The 18,107-nt window shown below is 37.3% G+C and overlaps 2 protein-coding genes across 4 annotated transcripts in view; one reads left to right on the top strand and one right to left on the bottom strand.

The window, feature by feature from the left end:
- LOC124118347 (28S ribosomal protein S15, mitochondrial-like) overlaps positions 1-2,298 on the bottom strand; it is a 122,240-nt gene extending 119,942 nt beyond the window's left edge. For both annotated transcript variants that reach the window (XM_046480440.2, XM_046480441.2), the window contains exon 1: positions 2,087-2,298. In XM_046480440.2, the coding sequence (XP_046336396.1) occupies positions 2,087-2,243 (157 nt within the window). In that variant the 5' untranslated portion in view covers positions 2,244-2,298. The remainder of the gene's footprint in view (positions 1-2,086) is intronic.
- A 62-nt stretch (positions 2,299-2,360) lies between these two features.
- LOC124122157 (parkin coregulated gene protein homolog) lies at positions 2,361-17,042 on the top strand. Of its 2 annotated transcripts, none has more exons than XM_046485280.2 (5): positions 2,361-2,549; positions 7,603-7,737; positions 14,548-14,719; positions 15,219-15,368; positions 15,879-17,042. In XM_046485280.2, exons 1-5 carry the CDS (start codon positions 2,499-2,501, stop codon positions 16,037-16,039), a joined length of 669 nt encoding a protein of 222 aa, XP_046341236.1. In that variant the 5' UTR covers positions 2,361-2,498; the 3' UTR covers positions 16,040-17,042. The 2 variants fall into 2 exon arrangements, with proteins under 2 accessions (XP_046341236.1, XP_046341235.1); XM_046485279.2 differs by having other exon boundaries at positions 2,361-2,615.
- The last annotated feature ends 1,065 nt before the right edge of the window (positions 17,043-18,107 follow it).

Below are 18,107 nucleotides of genomic sequence, written 5' to 3'. Positions count from 1 at the left end.
TACCTTATCATGGGGAAGAAACAAGAGGTCAGCCTGATGAACTTCATTCGTTGTAAAAATATCAAACTTCTTCCTCGGGATATAATGCGGTGCCGGTGAGTATATTTGCCACATCACTTGTTTCTTTAACCAATCCTTGGCCACATCTTTAGATACCTAAGCCTTGGTGGCTAATTTTTGTATTGCTTCTATACCTTTCCAATATCCTCGTGGGCTATAGTAAATTTTATCCATTATTAATTAATATTGATGTTTCTTTTAATACGAGTCATGACGATCGTTGAATCACATCAGCATTTTGACATAAAAAAATTCCCTCTGTGGTAGCAGTATAGGTATATAAATCTGGCTCCAGTGGGGTTGCGACAGAATCACCATTACCTATATTACTACACATCCTTCTCAATCATGTGCATAATCAGTGTTAAAAATACCCATCCGAGAGTCCGAAACAATCTATTTTGCTGACCGACAGTCAGTATTGAAAGTTGCATGCCTGATAAGTTACCTAAGCATTCTAGTTTTAATGCAATATAAGAGGTAAATCAACTGTTTTGTTTTGTTTGTTTGTTGTTTAATGCCACACTCAGCAATATTCCAGCCATATGACGGCGGTCTATAAATAATTGAGTCTGGACCAGACAATCCAGTAAGTGACATCATGAGCATCTATCCACGCAATTGGGATCAATGACATGCATCAACCAAGTCAGCGAGCCTGACCACCCGATCCCGTTTGTCGCCTCTTACGACAAGTATAGTCACCTTTTATCAACTGTTAACGTTAAACACATTATTGATGTATTTAATTTCAATAAGTTAAAGTTACTAAGTTTACAATCCACCAGTTTATTGTTACTTGCTGAGAATTAACATTAAACTACCATTCTTTTTTACCATTTTCTTTCCTTTTTTGGTTAGTCTAGAAAATTCTGGACTGGCAACATTTTATCTGGTCTGGTAACTTTGCAAAGTTTCCAGTCCAGTTGTCTGACTGAAATTATAGGGAATTTTATACACTGGCATCATGATGACAATGTCTGAATTGAAAAATACTATATGCATAATAGTTCCTTTGTTATAATCTGTTATGTCCCATAAACTAACTTGAAACAGAAACATAAATAATATTGAAAATAAAAGTGTTTTCATAATCTAGTGCTTGCTATAAAATGTGCCGCTGCAAGGCTATGTTTAGTAAACAAATATTGAAAACTCTCAACATCACTGGGTTTATGTTATGTAGAGGTGATATATCAATGAGAAAAGCTTATGCACACTCAATGACCCCAGCAACATTGTTGCTTGGCTAATGTCACATGGCATTGTTTCGCCAGTGTGTTTGAAACAAAATGTCACAAATTACATCATAGGGTATTGTGGCCTGCGTGTAAACTTTGTGGTTCTGAATTCTGAAGGTAGGCCCAACGTTGTCCGATGGCTTGTATCCGCGAAACTGTGCAGAAAGCGATGAGCGAAATATTCATGGAAAACCTCTTACGACAAGCATAGTCGCCTTTTACGGCAAGCATGGGTTGCTGAAGAGCTTTTCTACCCTGGCTCTTCACGGATCTAGTACGATGGATAAGTGCATGTCCTGTCTCTGCTAAAGAGGAATTATAGTGGCGAGTTCAATAGCACATTATAGTATGTGCTGATGTGAGGTACCCGATGGGTGTACGAATTGTGTACAAATTGGCGAACAGTTCATTTGTAATTAGGCTTACCGTATTCGACGTAATAAGCGCCCCGCTCCAATAAGCGCCCAGGGCGATATTTGTTAATATATTGGCAAGTGAACAATACCAATTAGCACCCCTTCCAACTGATCAATGTACACAAGACTTATTTATCTGCGTATGATACACACTTGTGTGTTACATGCACCCTTAATTATGGCCAATTTAATTCTGGAAAAATATATCTGTCGTACATAAACATTATCTTTCAACTCTGTTTTTTTCACCAAAATAATATTCTAATAAGAGCCCCCTATTCCTAATTTTGTGAGCGCCCTGGGCGCTTATTACGTCGAATACGGTACTTTGAATTATTTTTCCCATGCATCATGGTAAACAAAACTAACCTTGACAGGTAAGCAATCGCCGGTCGAATTTATTTACGTTGTGGTGTTGTTGAAAGTGGCGCTGGTTGATACACAAAGGAATATTCGATTCGGTTATCCAATTTTTTGTTAACAGCCTTCTTGCAGTTATATACATTGAAGGGAGTTTGATACTCATCCTTGTTACTTTGGCCGGAAACGGATGTCTAAATCGGAAAACGCGAGGTTCCGTGAGTTGACCCGGAAGTACTTACCATAGCAACAGACCATGCGTAAACATGGTCATCCGGGTTGTTTGGCTGTTGCCAAGATACTGAGGTCTGGTATCCATATTATATTTGGTGTCGCGTTTACTCGGTAGCTATTTCGCAAGGAATTTCACCTTAGTTAAGTGATTTCACCTTTTCGTGCAGCATTCGACAAACAAGCCAAGATGCTAAAAGGCATCCCACAACAGTCCAACAAAGGAATGGGAAAACAGAAGGTAACTAGGCCTAAACGTTCGTGTTCAACTGCTTTCACATCGAAGAGCTATCAAACACAAGCCACGGTGAGTATGGGAATCACAGGAGTTTGGTACCCAACAACCTCTCATTTTTGCGTATTTTTGCGTCGCTTTTGCAGTATAACTTTGCAGTATAACAAAACTTTACTTCATAATTCGGTTGCTGCGGTTATTAATTATCGTAAAAGAATAATTATAAGGGAACAGAATATCCCCTATCATTAGTATAACCTTCAGTGAAATTTTCCGGAGAGACTTGAAAAAGTGTACCAAACGCCTGTTGGGATAAAGAAATTTCAAGCAGAGAAATCGACCATCCCTTCCCTATTCCGTAAGGACATTGTTCTGTTGTGTTTTGTTCAAGCTATTACTTTAGTGAATCTTCACGTCACATTGAACTCTGTGGTTTCTGTATCCCCTCGGCCATTTATAATAAATCGTAGCTAAGTTATCAGAATTTACTATATCCAACATCTACTGGTTGATAATGTAGTGACATGTCCCTCATACAGCCACATTCTTTCGGGTCTGCTGATTTTGTTCCAGTGAGGGTGCACATTAAAGAGACCCTCTAGTTCCCAAACCATTGTTTGCATTTAAGTACTGTATTTCCTTGAGAAAAAAATATATTAATTCAATAATGTATTTTGTCCCAAAATTAATATGATTTGAGTCCCTGTCTCGACCATGGTAAGTATTTTTAGAACTCAACAAGGGGAAAACCTAACTCAATACATTTTCAGAATATGTAAAATCAACATCGTACTCCAGGGTTAGAAACTAACAGTTTTCGTCCACTAGTCCTTATAATGATAACATATAGCAAAACCCTTAAAAAGGGCACATTTCTACTGGTCCTTATGATACCTTTACCATTGAGCAGTTTGGCAAGGACTATAGGACTAGTGCCAATTTCTAACGCTGTACTCTGCATTAGTTGTTATATTGTAGGAAATTGTATTGGCAAGGATTTTTCTAGACCTGCAGAGGGACTGATATTTGTCCCCAAACCTGCAGCAAACTTGGTTACGGGCAGGCATGGTGTCTAGTGTCTTTAGTCTATAGACACTTACCAGCGGTAGAAACTAAGAGTTTTAGTCCATTAGTCCTTAAATGATAACTTATAGTAAAATCCAAAAGGGCAAATTTCTACTTGTCCTTAGGATACATTAACTTGGCAAGGCCTATAGGACTAGTGCCAATTTCTAACGCTGTTCACGAGTGACCCCAATGTCATGTGGCACACTCGTCCCATTCAGTAATCTACAAGATACTGAGTGGTGAAGAATGAAGTGAAAACAGCTCTTGGCGTTAGACGTCAAACTCGCGGGTACCCATGAATGACATGGTTATTTTAATAATTCGTCAGATAATTTTTGTGACAGAAAATTGTGGTAGGGAACACTGTAAGGATAACATGGATAATTGTCAAGAAACGAGGGAGGCATAAGCATGGCTAATGATGGCATTAGGGCAGGTTGGCTTTTGAATCAGTACTGAATAAATGTAGCGGGTGAAAGTGGCTTGTGTGAATGTTCCAGGACAGTTTCCAGTAGCTAAAATATTCTACACTGAACCATTCCTTCCTGCTTTCTCAACGTTATTTTTTGTGAAGAATATTAGGAGCCGCTATAGAATCTATAATAGCCACTAAACGGTACCTAACCCTAATAATTGTAAAGCTAGGGTTGATAGATCGTAAAGGGGATTCAAGGGCTACCTAACCCTAATGATAGTAAAGGGGTGATTGATCATAAAAGGGATCCAAGAGCTAAGGATAGCGTTCGGGGTAAGCTACCCTAACACTGTCTACATTTGGATGTGTTCAGCGCAAATATAATATACCTAATAAATTGCATTCCTTTGCATAATAATGAAAGTTAATGGATTAAAAAAAATAAAATATGAAAATTAGTTCTCATTTATAATCATTTTAGCCAATTGAAATACGAAAAAATAAAAATAAAAAATGTATTGTAAATAAAAGTGCTTTCATTAACTAGCGCTTGCTATAAAATGCGTCGCCGCAGGCTATATTTAGTAAACAAATATTCAAAACTCTCAACACCGCTGGCGTATTCAATGACATTGCATGTAGAGATGATAGATCACTGGGTGGAGCTTATGCACACTCGATGACCCCTGATGTCCAGGGCATTGTTTCGCTGGTGTGACTGGCAACAAAATACTACAGATTACGTCATAGGGTATTGTCACATGTTTGAAAAGTTTGTGGTATTGTATTCTTAAGATAGGCCAAATAATGTTATGTCTTTGTAGATGTGACTTGTGTTTCACTGATAACAAGACAAGTATAATGGAAGAGGCTTTAATGCTCAGTTTAACTTTCTTGCATTGAATGTAATGTTAAAATTCAAAGTTAAGATTCTTCTGAATTCAGTAAAAATAAGAACTTTAAAAACATCTCAATGTGAAACAAAATAACAATTTTTCCCAAGTTGCCTGCCAAGGGCACTTAATTTTCATTCCTAGATATATCCCTAATCTGTGTATCAGTGACAGTAGATGATGGATTGGAAAAGCTGAGTGGTAACTACAATTTCTGATATGACCTGTGTTCGGATGTCCTCGGATTTGTGTGTAGTTGGAGCAAGCACTAAAATGTGATTTGAATGAGATTCTTAATAATGCACACTGTTGTTAGCACTGTTATTAGTCTTGCTGTAGATTTAATTTTCATGAATAGTTTATTGCACTTTTTCTTGATTGTTTTCAAGTTGGTGTTCCATTTTAGCTATGGTTTCACGTAATTACGATTATTTCAAAAGTGATTGCATACTCTTGTGAGTTCTATTGCACCCTGTTGTTAGCACTTGCTGTTTGATTGTACTTATTCAATGATTTTCTTTATTGTTTAAAGATAACATAATAATTTATGAAGTGAATTCATTAGTTTGCTTTATCATGATTTATTAGGAGTAGCAGCCCAGTGATTTAAGGCGCAACAATTTGCTGTGCAGACTTTTGTCCCGTTTTCATGTCAGAATATGATGATCTAGGCCATGTTTATTTATAATCCTTGGTTTGTCGCCAACAAAATGATATCTATTAAATTGTAGGTAAATGGTCCAGTTGTAGCTGACAAACAGTCAAAAAGGACTTATGAACTAACTTAATGTTCTGGGTTTCACGCTTTCATGTTGCTCCTCACACAATAAGAAGGCAATTTCATTCCAGCAATAGTTATCTTCAGACCGTGGTCAAAATTAATGATTTATCATCTGTGCCTCATGCTTAGTTGGATTAACACCAAAGAGATTTTGGAATCATGTACTGATGGAATGGGCAATGTAAACTTATGGCCAGTAAACTTTTCCTAATAATGACGTAATGCAATATCACCTCTCATTTGCACACAAGCAGTCAAAACACTATGTATATTGCTTCACAAATTAAGCTGAATATGAATCATACTACTTGATTGATCTACTCTTTTCATTCTTTCATACATGCAGAATATTGCTGATTGCATGGATGAACAAGAAACAAATCTTTCTTTGATAGTCTTATTGATATACTGTCAGTTGCCAGAAGATAGAAGCAATATTGTAAAGGGAAAACTCACACCTAATTGAAACTAATTTGTTATACCTTTTCAAGATATAATTTTGGTTGGTTGGTTTGTTGTTTAACGCTGCACTCAGCAATATTCCAGCTATATGACGGCAGTCTGTAAATAATCGAGTCTGGACCAGACAATCCAGTGATTAGTATCATTAGCATCGATCCGCGCAATTAGGATTGATGACATGCATCAACCAAGTCAGCGAGCCTGACCACCTGATAAAGATATAACAGGTTAAACAAACTGATATAAATCTACAAAATGAACAGAAAATATTGTGATACCTAAATTGACTTTAAGATTTCACCTCGTTACTAGAATTTGAAAAAGCACCAAAGCAGGACCCACTGTTAATAAAATGCATGCATAAAATGGTCAAATTAGGTGGTAAACATATTGTGTTTTAGGTGTATAACTATGTTACAATTATATTTGATGGCCCAAGAATGATTTGGAGCCAAACAGGCAGCCTGAGGTCTTGTACATGTTATCACTTTCATCTAGTTGTATGTACAAAAAAGTTATTAATTGTAGGGCACAGGCAGTGTGCCTGCCTGCTAGCCAAATGCCAGTGACTTTAAACTTGGGTTAGTAACATTTCCATGAAGCTTAGTGCCTGACTGTTTAGTAAAAATTCTAGTCAATACATATTTATTTCTACAAATCATCAAATCAGTTAAGGTGTCGCTTACTGTAAAAGTCTGTTGTCATTTTGTTTTCATTTCATAGGTTCTTGAAAACCAATGCGAAGTAGTAAGTAGGGTTTTTGCTGTACACTCATCATGAATCATATACAAGGACACACATTATTAGCGAAGCATGTGAAAGTGTAAGAACCACCACAAATGTCAGACAATGTTTAGTACCAAGGAGCATCACCCCTGTTCAGCATAATGGTCCCAAAACAAACAAAATACATTAAGGTTAACACAAATTATGTTGGCTAAAGCTTTAAGGCTAGTAAAATAGGATGAGATGCATGCAACATGTTTTAGTTAACAAGCCCTCATGGCCAGTTAACTTTGGAAACTAATTCTTACACTGGGCACAGAACACCACCATGCACCATGCACCATGCAGAGTTAGGTCACTTAGATATGCACAGATCTTGTTATCATGGGTTCAAATGCCAGATTTGTCCTTGGTTTATTAGCACCAATACTATGCTCATTGGTAAACATATGAAGCTGACATACCATAATATAAATGAAAGAAATGCTCAGAGTTGAGTTACATCCAAATCAATCATTCTTAAATTGTAGTACATTTTGTTATGATGTAGAAGATAATAATTACTGAACTTATGCATGTTTCTAAACTGTAATGCCTTAACATGTTACTGATCAAGTACTGACATTTTAAATCTTTCATAAAGAATAATGGTGTGTACAGGTGGATAGATTTAATTATGTCCTTGTTCATGATGTTCATTGATGCTACTTGCAGGTTGAAGGACCCCCTGAAGCTGGGGCATTCAAAGAGAGACGAAGCAAGGCAACAGCCTTCAAGAAGTTCTATGAAAGAGGAGATTTTCCCATTGCGCTAGAACATGACACAAAGGGCAATAAAATAGCTTGGAAGGTAAAATGTTTAAAATACTCCAACTCTGTTCAGTACATGTACATTCTATAAAAGGTTAAGATATTGGTAAATATGAACTTTTCCTGGGTAAGACGTGTGTATGAGTACTGCAACCTTGGCATCAGCCTCTCAGACATCTCTGTACATGCGAATATATTTGCAGCTAAAACACTGCAAAACATGAACTGTGGTATTGCACGACAGTGTCTGTTCCAACGATTTCCACTATCTTGGATGTAAGAATTCTCTGTACATGTAGTTCTGAATTGTCTTCAGGGTAATCAGGAATTACACCCCCAACTGTCAACTTGGTAATGACTCTTTTACAGTGTTTGTTTGTCTCTTTTCCCATCACAGAAAATTTGGACACACATGTAGGTGCCCCCATTTCCGGTGATGATTTACACATGCACAAACAGAGCATTCACAATTATTCTAAGAGGGTGCTTTCATCTGGCAAAACAAAATGTTGCGAGACTGTATTTGTGCATTGGTGGTAAAATATATATTCTGAATCTTCAGACATTGTGTTTTGAGAGATCAAGTGACATTTATTTGGTTGACATTCTCATCTGCATCTATTTTCCAGGCTTTGTAAATGCTCTTGAATGGTAATGAGTTTAAGGATATAGTGGAACGAAAACTCAAATCCATGAAAAAAAAGGTGCATTAGCTTACAATTGAAACACTATGCACTTTATAAAATGATTGCACAATCATATAAGACTATTTGTAAACCTATTTATGTTTAAAGTTATTTTTGGTTTTAACAATGCAGTTTGCCTAAATATATGACTAGTGTTGCTCTGATTAATCATATCCGTTTACTGGTTGTATACCAAAATTCAATTATTGATCAAGTAATCATAATATCCATAATAAAATACTAACCTACATATTTTAATGATCATATATTCCTTGAAAATCTCTTTCCACAATAACTGTATATTTTTGTGAACTCGATCCTCATGGCAGCTGTCTGCCGGACTGTCAGCTTCACTGCACCACATCTCTATAGTGCTTCAGTGTGGGGTTTGAGGTAGTGCTGTCAAGCGCTATAGGTCACATGCAGATCAGAGAGATGGAGTTCTATTTATTTATTCATACATCTTTACTGCACAAGTATCGAAAGAGATGTATGCTTTGATAAACATTAAAGTTTAGATAACTTTGCATCAATACTTTATTCACACATAAACTGGCTGTTTGTGTAGAAATGCTTCATGCAATGTATTCTAGTGTAAAGCTGTGACATGCATAGACTCTGAGTGAATACTTAATTGGCTGTTAAACCAAAAGCACTTTTGTGAAGATGGAAAACGTTGGTAGGGTAATTTGTTAACAGATAAATACTGTAAATCTTGAAATTAATGCGAAAAGTTGGAATGGACTTTTTTCTCATTGATTAAACACCACATTTATATATATCTCAAAATGACTAGCAACAATATGACAGCCTTACTTCACATTTTGGATAGCAGAAATGACAGCTTGGACATGAAAACAACACTATATATTCCACATAACTGTTTATTGAGCAGCAATTGTAACAAGTATATAACAATGTCATTCAAACACTAGACATAACATAATGTACATCTGGTGAATTGTCACTGTTGGGGGGTCAAGATTTCTACTCATTTCCTTCATGCCACCAGTCAACAGAATAAAGACATAAATTATATGTTGGGTTTAGGAAAGCACTATGTATTGTTTTTGCGGAAGTACTCTACTCAGCACTATAAACGCTGCTATGTGCTGTTTGATTGGATTACAGTAAGGTTGGATTAAGGTAAAGAGTCACATTTTTGGCTAGGGGCCAGCAGTTGCATTCATTTGGAGACACATTCATTTCAGGACTTAAAGTACATCTTTTGTGTCCACTTCTAAATTGATGAATAACAGTCAAGTTAGCCTACAATTATGACCATAATAAAAAAAAGACATGTTGGTAACTCAACCAGACATTGAAATGCAATGTAAAATGTGATGATGAACTTCAGAAAACATTCACTGTCAATATTAATTATTGTTTATCAATTGATGAGGTTGATTATCAGTCATAAATGTGAAGGTTGATTCACAACACTAGATGATGCATAGACAGTTGAACAGTTGTTTTCTTAGTTTTATTTAGTTTTATTTATCAACTTTCACACAAAAATTAATCATCACTGAACAGTTATGACATATTTCATTTCAAATCTCTCTGGAAGGCCTTTAAGTATACATGCTAAAAGAGTGAATTTAATTCAGGAAATCTATACCAAGGGAAAATTAAAATGTTAGCAAACTTGTCACAGTATATTTTTTTCACTTGTAATGCTTATGAAACAACCCAAACACAGACAGGCTCGTACAATATATCTAAAGCTGAGATATCACAAAGACATAACAGATCACAAGCGTAGAATAGGTTTTCATTGAATTGTTTGATAGGCATTACTTAGAAGTTGACGGATGACAAGGTAGACACAATTTTTCTAGATAACTTTTTTAATACTGTAAAAAGCGACGTTTGGGTATAGATCCTTATACCATTGTGAAGCAACTTGACAGTGTAACTTGCTTGACAACGGTATAAGGATCTATACCGAAACACCGATTTTTACAGTATTAAAGAAGTTATTATCAATAAATTTGGTGTCTACCTAGTTTTTCATCGTGATCAAACCCAGATACCCTCAAAAGCTAATGCAACAATCAAACACAACATCAAACCAACTCATCAACAGCAATTTTCACACTGGTAGCCAGGTCATCCTGTAACTGATCCACCAATTCTGCAACTGTCACAAACAACTTTCAGAAGAACACACTATTGTACATTATTTCAAATTTTATGTTATTTTATTTTTTACAAACATTTGAAATTGAAAGGGCATGCTCCTTGTGCCATGTAGTAGCTGCACCACTGTAATTCCTACTGTCTGGTAAGTATGCAATTTTTTACTTATCCTGCTTTACTCCTTAATGCATTCACTGCTTACCTTACGACAACTAGAAGGACAGCGCAACTGCGAAGGTCCTGGGTGAAGAAATAAAGTTGTTGTTCTGAAGTCCCTTTACTGACCTTCCGTCGCTGTCCTGTGACCTTGATGACACCTACGGTCATCTTCTTCACATCACTGCTTGTCGCACTACAGCAAGGACGTGTCCCAGCGGAGCTCTCCTTTTGGATTAATTTAGACCTTCAGTTTTTGTCTACAATCCTAAAATTGATCTGCGATGGGTGATGTATTCTTTTCATATTACTATCACCATGCTGTGTAGTTTTATGAGAATTAATTAGGAGTAAAAAGACCCTGTCTTTTTTCCCGCCACATATTTGTTGTTCGCAGCCATTTTGAATTGTGTTACATTTTTTGCCTGCCAAGGTAGTCAAATTGTTTACATTTCTCAGCTACGTATGTATAACATATTCTTGTGTTCTTAAATACTACTATCTTTGGCGTAACAGGGAGTTGTGTATATATAAATTGTTGTATACACTTTCACCTCCTTAAAAATATGTTTGCAGATAGATTAATATCAATTCTACGTCTTTCTTCCAGTCCCGCTTCATCAACAATTCTATAATTGCGAAACTTATGTTTGTGCATTGTGCAAATTGTCCTGGAAAAAATCTTACAAGATTATCATTCACGTTGCTAGGCTTGCACGCACAAAAATCTAAATGTAAATAGCTTTGGTTTACATTGAGTTGCGCGTATAAAACTGTTGTATACACTTTCAACTCGTATTTTTGCCGATAGATTATTGTTCAATTTTACAACATTCTTCCAGTACCTTCTCATCAACAGGGGTTTAATTGCGTAACTTATGCTTGAGTGTTGTACTTATTGTCGTGGAAAAAATCTTACACAAGATTATATCATCCACATTGTTTGGTTTGCAGGCAGATGTGCTCGCCAAACTCTAAATGTAAATAGCCTTGGTTTACATTGAGTTGTGTATATAAAACTATTGTATACACTTTCAACTAATATTTTTGCCGATAGATTATTGTTCAATTCTACAGCATTCTTCCAGTACCATTTCATCAACAATGGTTTAATTTCGTAACTTATGCTTGCGCGTTGTACATATTGTCATGGAAAAAATCGCCCAAAGATCTTTATCCACGTTCCTCGGCATGCACGTAGATGTGTTCGCCAAATTTTAAATGTATTTTTTTACGTAAATCTCTCGCCAACGAGTTTCACAATAAAGGCAGGTTACTCACAGTAATATTTTGCAGCAATCCCGTCGTGAGACAAGAGGAATGTCACAATCACTCAATAGAGAAGGACATGGTTTGGTCATTTCCACCCAGCTGTTATTATCGGCGGGTAATATGACGCCCGTAACTGTGACTGCAGAAGTGCACCCTCCACCAAAATCAACAATTCCGGAGGATTTTGTGAGTATTGTAACTGCTCCTAATTTTCAGCCGCCTGACACATCCAGATCTGTTAAATCTGCGACGCTGTCTCAAAACGCTTTGATGGGGGTAGCGCAGACGCAAACCATGGTCCAGTCAATACCAATGAGCTTTGTGTCTCAGTTACCTGCGCCGATCGCTGCACCCGACTACTACCCAAGAGCCTCTATTACACAGGCGCGGCACAATGAGCTTAGCGCTGTTCCAACATATCCAGATGTACGCTCAGGCGTCAACATCGTTCCCATACACTAATTGGACAATGGTCCAAACGCTACTACAATGATCCCGTCATCACCGATGAGCCTTGTCTCATAGACCTGCGCTGTACTCGGTTACACAACCGACACATGATACATCGCTGGGCAGCGCTAGTACGCCAGCACATACGGGAACATTGGCACATGACTCCTTATTCAGGCGGGTCATCAATACCTGCTGATAGAGGAGGCACTAAGCACCAGAGCAGATCACCGGCTTAGCGCAAATACCCGATTGGGTAGCAGACCATCTCGTGTCAGTGACGCCCTCTCCTGGTAACGGGGTAAATAAGAGAGACACCACGACGTCATTGGAGAAAGACTTCTCCAAACTTACATTTGCTCCGTCATTTAAGCCACCAACATCTTCAATGCTTGCAGTGGATCAGGATCTATCGGAGGATAACCCTATCTGATTAGAGCACTTCCAAACTATGGTGATTTTCCTACAGCGTCAGATTGAACACAGGAAAATTCATTTTGAGGCCACCCTGGTGGAGTTTACCGTCACACCAAGACTTTAGAGCATTTTCCAACTGGGACTCTGATTTCAAGGGCAGGCTGCTACATCAACCTTGGTCAACTACTTCCCTGTTCAATGCACGCCAAGGTCCCAAAACGCTTGGAATGACACTGTAACCAAGACTCGTCTAAGAGCACGTCTCTTTTAGTCTATCCCAGTGGCCTGGCAGGTCAGGCAATTTTAAGCCTAGACGTGTGTCTCTCAAGAAAAACCAGTATTCCCTTAGTGAGAAAGGGCGTGGCAGAGGCAATTCTCAAGGACGATTACGTACTCATCATACTATATCAGAGTACCGTAACCCATGAAGAACCCAGACAAGATGAGAATGATCCACAATCTCTCCGTGTTCAACAACCGTTATCTGAAGCATCCACGTTATTGCTGCCTCACCACGTTGAGATCACTCATAATCAACATCAATACATTTGATCCTTGATCAGTCTCGACTATTTATCCCAACCGCAGACTCCTCAGGTCCAGTTCAGTGGGGTTCACTACCAATGGGTAGTCATCCCACCAATATCGACTATTGTGGGAGCTGTACATGAAGGTGCATTTCTCCTGGGCTCGGTGCGAGCAGTTCGAGTTTTTCATTCGCCGCTCCAAGACTAGGCGTGGTTCGAGGAAGCTGTTATTTATACCTGTGTTTACTACGTCCACTACTGAAGTTAGTCGCAAACACCATATCTCTATGGTTATGCACAGTCATCCTTCAGGGCTACGAGATCGCTAAAACGGAATCCGCCAAGAGCGAATTACCCTCACGATCTCAGGGTGTTAGCCTTTACCAGGGCTTAACACTGCAATTGTTTTTTTATTATGAACAATCACGGAAGAATATTTTAGGAGGTTCGACACAGGTTTCGTTAGTCATTATCTTGGCGTTGTGGCTCTTGAGGACGTCGAAGGCGTGTGAAGTTTTTGCCCTCTGGTTGTAACCGAGCAGGTTACCAACCCCTGACGCAATAATGAACTCACCCTATACAGAGCCAGCCTACTTTCATGTGCAGTCACTCAGTTGCCGCCAGTGGAAGAATATTAGACAATCTTGTTTGTCTACGACGGCTCTATGACGTAGTAAGTAAAGAATTAGCTGATTAGCTATTATTTTCTTTATAACTAAGTGTGTACAGGGTATTTCTCTTTAATTCCTATGTTCAATAGGATATTTGAACAACCCTACCGTAATGACATTTTTCTGAACTTGACCAACTGGTGTCGTATTTCAGGGTGTGAATTATTGAGGTTTCTGTATTCTGAAGGTTTACCAACCTCCAAACCATCCGATACATATGCATTAAGGAGTAATGCAGGATAAGTAAAAAAATTAGTAAAAATCTAAATATTTTTTACATTTGTATACTTATCCTGCATTACTAAGTTTAAGGCCCATCCCTCGCAAGACTTGCCTCCCCACTTTGGCTTCAGAAAGCTGAAAAGTATGTTTTTCTAAGAGCTCGGGAGACAGGCAGTGATGTGAAGAAGATGACCTTAGGTGTCATGAAGGTCACAGGACAGCGACGGAAGGTCAGTAAAAAATGTAAAAAATATTTAGATTTTACTAATTCTACTGAGTGCTAACGTCAATATACATCTGTTTCTAGGTGGAGATAGAGAAGTTAGACTACCACCACTACCTGCCACTGTTTTATGATGGTCTGTGTGAGACTAAACACCCATATGAGTTCTTTGCCAGACAGGGTGTTCATGACATGCTGGAGCATGGTGGCTCTAAGATTCTACCTGTCATACCTCAGCTTATCATCCCTATCAAGAGTAAGTCCCTTGCCACGACAGCACAGAGTGTAACAAATATTTTAAAAAACATTCCATGCTATTTACAATTATATTGGTTCATGGATCAATTATGTATCTCAAGATTCTGTTCTACATATTCCTTACCAGGTCCTTAATGCATCTGTTTAATGAGCAACCCTAATTTAGTACTTGGCACAATATTGTTATACATGACATTGTAGCATATCATTTTGGTCTCAAGCAATATTGAGTGTTTTTTGTTAGTATATCAGACAATGTTCAAAATTAAGGATAGTCTTGGTTTTGAGCTTGACCACAATACTTTTTTAATCAAGGCACATTAGAAGCTGGACCAAATATAGCTTTGTTTACACTGAACTTTCTTCTGCATTCATCAGCTTGTGTCATACTTTCTGCATCATGTTGTGTAATTGTGATATATATTATTAATTTGTGTATAATCCCTGCATAAAGAATGTATATATTATGTATATATGTGTTTGTGATTATGTGACAGATGCCTTGAATATGCGAACACATATTGTTCTGTGTACTACCCTGAAAGTGCTGCAGCATCTAGTGGTTTCTGCTGACATGGTGGGAGAGGCCCTCGTCCCGTACTACCGCCAGATCCTTCCCATCCTCAACATCTTCAAACAGAAGAATTGTGAGAACTAGTCCGATGTTTATTTTGTGAAATGAGAAACTCAATAGTTACTGGAAGAAAGAATGATTAATAAGTTTCAATTTAATAAGAAACATTTTTGCTACTGAAAACTGTTTTCTCAAATATAAGAAGAGAAGTCAAAACTAGTTTGTTTTTTGCTGCAATAGCAAAGCTCTAATGTAATGGCCTCCCTCTTTCAATCAACTGTCAACATTGCAGTTATGTGAATTTCTTATCAGATGATAATCAAAGTAGTTTTATGGATAACAACTTCTTTAATATTGTAAAGGCGATGTTTCGGTATAGATCCTTGTACCAATGTCAAGCAAGGCGAAACTTCGCCTTTACAATATTAAAGAAGTTGTTATCCATAAAATTGTGTCTACTTTGTCATCCATCAACTTCTAAGTAATGCCTATCAAACAATTCAGATAATAATCATAATCTTCCCAATTGTTACCAGGAGGATCACACGGTGTATTGACCCTAATATGATTAACTGTGTTTCAGTGAATTCTGGTGATGGAATAGACTACAGCCAGCAAAAACGGGAAAATGTGGGAGACTTAATACAAGAAACATTGGAGGCCTTTGAGCGTCATGGTGGCGAAGATGCGTTTATTAATATCAAGTACATGGTTCCTACATATGAGTCCTGTATGCTCAACTAGCAGCCATATTTAGCATCAGCATTGAACACTTTATGTGAGGATTACATCAACCATTGTACAGTGACAAGATGATATTTTGTGATAAAGAAACACTTTGGCCAAACCCTGGATATTTTTCATTGTTGCAAAGTGAAAGATAGATCCGCCCATCAGTATTTCCAATATTTTCCATTGTTTACTTGAAACTGCAATGTATTAATCATCTTGAGCCATTTTAGAAATTTTCACTGTTTTCTTTTAAAGCAGCAAGTTCATAGAATCATATCTAAGATGGTTATCATTGTATCTAATCCCAGATTTTAAGGACATTACATATTGAGAAATAAGTTCATGTGGGTTCTTAATCAGTGTGAATCATCATAAATGGATTTGAAAGAAAGAACATTTGTTTTACATTTTTTTAAATATTTGTTTAATATTCAGTGTTTATTTTACTATGAAGAACAAACAAATTTCTATCATAGTTTTGAATTATTTTCCACATTGCAACAGCATGTTTGGTGTGAAAAGTGACAACAATTGTAGGAAACATTTTCCCCATTGATATTTTCACTAATTGAACAGGTAAATTATATATATGTTCATCTTTTGCTGTAGTTTTGCTTACAAACCTGTCTCAAATTAAGGATTGTCTGAAATTATTCCTGTAATGTTTAAATATAGGCCTCATTATTGTTATTATTTTGGTAAAACTTGTATATATTTTCAAAATTGGCCAGTAGGTTATGAATACGAAATGGATGCTATGATCTCTTGATCTAGATTTTGTTCATCAATAACTGTCCAGTTTTAGATGTGTTTTTTTGTTCAGGTGGTTACCTTACCCTCCTTCCTCCTGTCTGCCTGCCATTCATATGTATTACTTAATCTTTCTGTTGCCAGATATAACCCTCTGCCATGTACAGTTTAACCCTCTGCCATGTACAGTTTAACCTCTGCGTGTTTCTAATGGCAAATATCTGACTCCTTCAGTTGTTGTAAATAATAAATTTAATTACCATTATTCTTGTGTTGTGATATTTCAATTCGAATGTTATAGGCTTCACAAAATAAAAGAATTGGTTCTCAGGCAATGGCTTTTGAAAACAGTGCGGGCGGGCATTGTGTTTTGCTTTTGTTGTTGTTGTTCAGACTAATATGTAACCAAATTAACATTTGTGTACAATCAACCTGGGAAAGGGCCTCCCTACATACATGTATTCCTTGATGAGTAAAATACTGGAATATGGTATTTGCCTACCGTTGGACTTAAAGTGTGTGCACAATATAATACCCCAATACTACAGAGGTAATTTTTTGTGCAAAAACTATGATGGACACAAATAATCGTCATGAGACTAAGCTAAATTGTAATGAAAAAGCCTCTGGCTCACCACCATCTGAGCCATTCCCGAACCCCATCAATGCTTCTATGCTGTAAATTTTCATAGGGAATGCTGATTCTGGCCAGATTTATACCCCCAATATACTACAGAGGTAATTTTTTATGCAAAAAACGCGATGCGAACAAATGATTGTCATGACTAGTATTAAACGAATCATCAATATTAATTAATAATGGGTAAAATTTACTATAGCCGGCGAGGATATTGGAAAGGTATAGGGGCAATACCAAAACTAGCTGCAGCGGCTAAGGTATCTAAAGATGTAGCCAAGGATTGGTTAGAGAAACAATCAATGTGGCAAATATACTTACCAGCCCTGTGTTATATCCCGAGGAAGAAGTTTGATATTTTACAACGAATGAAGTTCATCAGGCTGACCTCTTATTTCTCCCCCATGATAAGGTAAGACTCAAAACATATGAATATGCTTTAACCGTAGGGGATGTGGCTAGTCGCAGCAAGGAGGCTGAGCCATTAACCTCGAAAGATTCATCAGAAGTAGCTAATGCACTGAACAGCGTATATAAATGAGTTCTTTGATAGGCATATAGAAGTTGGAGTACTAAGTAAGGATAAGAATTTATGGATGAACAATTTCTTTATTACAATTAAGAGTGACGTTTTGGTGTAGGTTCTAACAAGGTTCTAACTTGCTTGATAACGGTGTTAGAACCTACACCGAA

This window comes from Haliotis rufescens, unplaced genomic scaffold (assembly GCF_023055435.1).
Source record: "Haliotis rufescens isolate VD_foot unplaced genomic scaffold, xgHalRufe1.0.p SCAF_5, whole genome shotgun sequence".
Classification (NCBI taxonomy): domain Eukaryota; kingdom Metazoa; phylum Mollusca; class Gastropoda; order Lepetellida; family Haliotidae; genus Haliotis; species Haliotis rufescens.
This window is presented reverse-complemented; position numbering and strand designations above follow the sequence as displayed.

Bases quoted from the DNA above. Each gene is read 5' to 3' on its own strand.
- LOC124122157 (XM_046485279.2), top strand. From the start codon at position 2,499: ATGCTAAAAGGCATCCCACAACAGTCCAACAAAGGAATGGGAAAACAG. The intron at 2,616-7,602 runs GTGAGTATGGGA...TGCTACTTGCAG, and splicing joins GCTATCAAACACAAGCCACG to GTTGAAGGACCCCCTGAAGC. The intron at 15,369-15,878 runs GTGAGAACTAGT...ACTGTGTTTCAG, and splicing joins CATCTTCAAACAGAAGAATT to TGAATTCTGGTGATGGAATA.